This window comes from Orussus abietinus, unplaced genomic scaffold (genome assembly GCF_000612105.2).
Source record: "Orussus abietinus isolate OABI.00-Male unplaced genomic scaffold, Oabi_2.0 scaffold754, whole genome shotgun sequence".
NCBI classification, from domain to species: Eukaryota; Metazoa; Arthropoda; class Insecta; order Hymenoptera; family Orussidae; genus Orussus; species Orussus abietinus.
In genome coordinates this window covers 1-5,444 of record NW_019394896.1, presented here as the reverse complement: position 1 = coordinate 5,444, position 5,444 = coordinate 1, and the positions used below count along the sequence as shown (strand labels likewise).

The window sequence follows — 5,444 nt, the reverse complement described above, 5'->3', positions numbered from 1 at the left end:
AGTGAAAATATTTAGAAAGCTTTTCTCCAAACTGGGAGGACCGAATTATCTGAAACTTTAACACGTGATTATGGAGGCCCTAAGAAATAACGCGCTGCTCGTGAAGTTTCATTTTTCGAACAAAATTATGCATTTATTTCGGACAAGTGCCAAAGAAAGATATCTCTTTTCAAAGAATGAAACTTCACGGGCATGAAACGTGGCACGTGATAGGAAACTATAATATATACATAACAAAAAGTGAAATTATTTAAAAAAAATTTTCTCTAAACTGGGAGGACCAAATTATCTAAAGCTTTAACACGTGATTATGGAGGCGCTAAGGAACAACGCGCTGCTCGTGAAGTTTCATTTTACGAAAAAAATATCTTGCATTTGTCTCGGACAAGTACCAAAAGAAGATATTTCCTTTCGAAGAATGAAACTTCACGGGCAGCGTGTTCTTCCTTAGAGCCTCCATAATCGTGTGCTAAAGTTTTTAATAATCGCGTGCTAAAGTTTTTGATAATTTCGTGCATCCAGTTTGGAGAAAGGTTTTATTAATATTTTGACTTTTTGGTATGTATCACCTTAAGGGGATATGAAAGGGCCATTCTATATATTGAAACATATGACAAAGTATAGAACACTTTTCTCCAAAGAGGATGCACCGAATTATTTAAAACTTCACGACGTGATTATGAAGGTTCTAACGAAGGTCTTGAAACTCACGAAATTTCAGTTTTCGTAAAAGAATGTCTTTTTTGGTTCTTGTCTGAGTATTCTATATATAAAACGCTAAAATATTTATGAAACTTTTCTTCGATTTGGAACTGCACCGAATTATTTTAAACTTCATGACGTGATTATGAAGGTTCTAACGACGGTCTTAAAACTCATGAAATTTCAGTTTTCGAATAAATTTTTTTTTTTGGTTCTTATCTAGGATAAATACATCTTTTTTTTTTTAAACAAAATTTTGCGAGTTTCAAGACTTTCGTTTGGACCACCATAATCACGTGTTAAAGTGTCACATTATTCANTATGTTTTATATATATAAGGTGTTATGACACTTTCATAATACCTTAAATGTTCCAGGAATGAGTCGTTTACGTAAATAAATTATGACAAAAAAAAGAAATTAGACGGTATTTGGTAGAAAAATGTTTTCTAGGGGTGCCCGTTTAAATGGTTAAAGGATTTAGACTAGTTCGATTAAACTTACTGGAAATAATTATGTTGATAATTATGAAAATGGCTTAGGTCGAATATGTATACATATAAATTGAATTTATCAATCAGTAGGTTTTGTTAACCGATAATAGAAAGAAAAGAAACTAGAAGGCATGGTATGAACGTTTTAAGTCTACGGTCATACACGTTTAAATAATTGAACAAAACATTTAGTCTAGTTTCACCTGAAGTACATGCCCGTAATTGTAAAAAAAGTCTACGTAAAAAATCTTTAAAAAAATGAGTTTATTCCACGTCGTTATTTTTGGCGACATTGTTTCATTTATGATAAATCGCCAGCTTCGCCATGAACGTGTAATGAATTTTTTCCTGAATTCTCTAATGAAATAATTCCTGAATAAATGAAAACGTCCACTAAAAGGATTCCTTCAGACGAGTCAACATTGCAAGAGTAATGCTCGAAGCCGAACTTCGCTACTTTTGGCGACATTGTTTCATTTATAATGAATCGCAAGCTTCGCCATGAACGGGTAATGAAATTTTTCCTGTAATTCCTGAATAAATAAAAACCTCCACTAAAGGATTCCTTCAGACGAGTCAACATTGCAAGAGAAATGCTCGAAGCAGAACTTCGCTACTATTGGCGACATTGTTTCATTTATAATGAATCGCCAGCTTCGCCATGAACGTGTAATGAATTTTTTCCTGAATTCTCTAATGAAATAATTCCTGAATAAATTAAAACCTCCACTAAAGGATTCCTTCAGACGAGTCAACATTGCAAGAGAAATACTCGAAGCCGAACTTCACTACTTTTGGCGACATTATTTCATTTATAATGAATCGCAAGCTTCGCCATGAAAGTGTAATGAAATTTTTCCTGTAATTCCTGAATAAATAAATACCTCCACTAAACGTCGAATTGCTTTCCTGACCTATATAATTACTTAAAACAAACTTTTAAAGCGGCTTTTCCTTGAAGCGGCAACGCGTCTCGATGAAACTCTTTATTCCTATGTTAAAGATAATTTACTCTTTAAGAATCTCTCAAGTGTAAGCGACGTAAAAGATTATACTATTTCTATAATTAGTCAAACGTTTTGTCGAGTTCGAATATTGCCATTTTAAAGGGCTCATTTTGACGGTGTTAATACTACAGATTTTTCAAAGAACCACAGAAAAGAAGCGAAACATTTAAATTCAGTCTAAGCGTGTTATTAACCGTACTTTTATTTGTACACGTTGATATAATTATTTATCATTTTACAAAGAATCATTGAATTATGATACATTATAAAGAACCGTATTTTCGCATACACCCTCGTGTGTCATAAGTTTTCATTCATTTACGACCGCATTAAATAATTTTAAATAGTCATTTCATCAAATTATGGAAAAATTATCGAAAAAAATATTAATAGACAGCCATAATTTCCAGTAATTTAAGTTATACGTAGTTGTGGATGGTCATTTTCATGGCCACATATTCTATAAACATATGTACAAAATATAAACCATGCGGAGCAATAACTTTTTGAGGTGTCTTATAACAAATTATGAAACAAGGTATTGCGAGAAAATCGGTTTAAAAGTTTCAACAGATTCTTGTACAATTACAACATGTATCTAAAAGTATAGTTAACGAACTCGCTTCGCTGCATTTACATTCTTCATGTTTTCTCTGCATCGGTCAGAAAAATGAGTATTTTCACCCTGTCAATAGATATAAGCCCTCGTTAAGAGGCAAGGGTTCTCGAGAATGGTTTGAATTGACGATTCAAATGGTTAGAGAAGAAGTAGCGGCGTTCTCGAGAGAAAATGGCAAAATGTCCCAGCCGCGGGCCCCTTGCTCCTTGGTACGCGTTTGCATCGGGCCGCCAAGAAGGGGGCCCGGTGTTTCTTTCGTAACGTATTTATTTGAGCCCCTCCGAACCCTACACAACTACAAAAGACCTGTGCCCCAAAGATGCAGGGTAGGCTCAGCCTTGCCCCTTCTCCTTCGTCGCCGTTCCCTCCCTCTTATCCCCACTTTAAAGTTTAAAGCATTCCCCTAGGTCGGTCCCTGAGTTCACGGCATCCCCTCAAACTCAAGCTCGATCCTGAGTTTTAGCTCACGGTTACTCGGATTTTGCTTTGACAATTTGACAATCCTAGCTATCATACCTATTAACAAGTCTTGCGAGCTCCTTCCGTCCTGGTCAGGACCTTCGCTTCATTCGATGATCTTTCGGCTGCATCTTCCTGGATTTTAGACTCGTTGGAACGGTACTTGGAATAGGAATCGCAGTGGTCATTCGTCAGTGCCTAGATTAAAGACAAATGAGTGGCTGGACGTAGAAGTACGACGCAGGACTTGCTTTGACAAATTGTAATAAAAATTATCATATGTCTACGATGACAAATATCTCAGGGCAGTCAACCTCTGGTGGTTCAAGGACCTGCATCGCAGAATACGTGATAGCCTTCACTTCTGCTCCTTGTGGGTGTTTCCCAATGACGAATTCCTCACCGTATGCTACTGCGGTTATCCTGAAGTTCTCTCGGTCGAACTCGGTAATCTTCACTTTCTGATAAGAGAAGAAAGCACTCTCTTTATAAGGGTTCCCATAAATGCTGGGAAGATGCTCTGAGATAACAGAAATATAAACGCGTGCTTCCACTTAAAGCAACGATTGTGAAGTATTCTATTTCCTGGTCAACTGGAAGTTTGTACGACACATGCAAATCGAAAAGTTAAAAATTAGGCTCCGAGACTTTGAAAGAAGCGCCATTATTTTCCGATCTTTGCTAAATATCCAGGCCATCGAGGAATCAATTGTCTCTTGGGTGAAGAATTGGGATTACACTTAATATGGACATCTACGTCTAAGCAATTAAGGGACGGTCAAATGTTACTAATTACTGACGTTGTGTCTAAGAATACCATTTCATAGTTTGAAACTTATATTACGTGCACGTACTGTCAGTCCCAAAAACAGGAAAGGCATTTCAATTCCTGCTTAGAATTTACCTTAGCGACTAGGAACGGTTCAGCACAAAACATGAAGAGGAGCTCGTCAAGAAAATGATAAAGTAGGCTCTGCATGTCGTGCCCCGTAGCTTCCACTTGGTGCATTTGTCGTATCTCTACGTAGTCCAACTCCGTCATGTATCCAAACATAGCTACTCCGCATTGTTCAAACGCCTCCTGCAGCGTATCGCCCCAGGCATGTAATCTGAAACGGTTTAAAAATCTAATTTAATCCATGCAACTTACATGAAACAACGGTTAAACAGATTTTCTAGAGTTCAAAATGCAAAATCCTTCCACTGGCACAATCAAGGCAGCAGCATCCACAAAGATAACCTAAAAAATGCCATGCTCCTACCTTAGTACGTTAAAAAATTATCACTTCAAAAGAGCACAACTTGTGAAACTTACTGAATGTCCGCCGTGTGATCCAAGTCTGAAAAGCAAAAGACGCAAGTATAAGGAAAGAAATGAAAAATAAATGAAATAACGCAACCTTCTCAAAAGTTACGCGCCGGTTTTGCGTTGTATGCAGATGACGCGCAAAAAGCCGGTCCTTGCAAGTATCGCTTAATTCACTATTTACCGTACTTTTAAGGCATTTATTACTCACATTCGTACTTAATGGGTGGTATCGTGAGATCTTGATCGCTCAGATCCTCCATGATTCACTTGCAGCTGATCCCGCGCACGTGAAGATGCACGTGAACATTCGCCGGCATTGGCCGATCAGCTGATGAGCTGTCAAGTTCAGTCAATGGCGCGTTTAGTTGCTTAGCGTAATCCCTTACTACGTAGATGGCGCGCCAGACGGCTCCCACGTGGAGACGGAATCCGGTTTAAGCCGGTATTTCATTAGCGCTACCTCGACAAGCGGCGGAGCGACGAAGCGCGAATAAGACGTTCTGATTGGCTGCAAATAAATAGCAGAATAGGGGAATTTCTGCCGCACATTCTCTGCAGCCAATCCGCACCTCTTATTCGCGTTTCGTCGCTATATCGTATGGCTGCAAGCAGTAGGCCTATTCTCTAACTCGTAACGACCAGAGATGAGTTGGGAGATTGCTCACGTGCAGGGTCGCGCGATCGCACCGTGTGCTGCCCTCTGATTTCGTACGTTAGCTTTCACCGTTTTTTGCCCCCAAGGGCGGCGCAACGAATTTCTGGTAGGGGATCGCGCAATCGCGATGGCTGTGCCATCTACCAGTTGCCGTTGGCGGCTCACGTATTCGTGATGGTAATACCATGCGGCAGTTGACG

At 38.8% G+C, this 5,444-nt stretch overlaps 1 protein-coding gene across 3 annotated transcripts; it reads right to left on the bottom strand.

Moving 5' to 3' along the window:
- Positions 1-1,080: 1,080 nt before the first annotated feature.
- On the bottom strand, positions 1,081-4,923 carry LOC105694375 (protein archease-like). Of its 3 annotated transcripts, XM_012414984.2 has the most exons (6): positions 4,798-4,923; positions 4,596-4,620; positions 4,185-4,389; positions 3,595-3,741; positions 3,338-3,478; positions 1,081-2,187 (listed from the first exon to the last, which is right to left on the bottom strand). In XM_012414984.2, exons 1-5 carry the CDS (start codon positions 4,847-4,849, stop codon positions 3,341-3,343), a joined length of 567 nt encoding a protein of 188 aa, XP_012270407.1. In that variant the 5' UTR covers positions 4,850-4,923; the 3' UTR covers positions 1,081-2,187; positions 3,338-3,340. The 3 variants fall into 3 exon arrangements, with proteins under 3 accessions (XP_012270407.1, XP_012270406.1, XP_012270408.1); XM_012414983.2 differs by having other exon boundaries at positions 1,081-3,478; XM_012414985.2 differs by lacking the exon at positions 1,081-2,187 and having other exon boundaries at positions 3,391-3,741; positions 4,798-4,849.
- Positions 4,924-5,444: the final 521 nt, after the last annotated feature.

Excerpts from the sequence above, each read along its gene's own strand:
- LOC105694375 (XM_012414983.2), bottom strand. The coding sequence starts at position 4,849 with ATGGAGGATCTGAGCGATCAAGATCTCACGATACCACCCATTAAGTAC. Across the intron at positions 4,621-4,797 it reads ACCACCCATTAAGTACGAAT|ACTTGGATCACACGGCGGAC; the intron begins GTGAGTAATAAA and ends TTTGCTTTTCAG. Across the intron at positions 3,479-3,594 it reads AGGTCCTTGAACCACCAGAG|GCACTGACGAATGACCACTG; the intron begins GTTGACTGCCCT and ends TCTTTAATCTAG.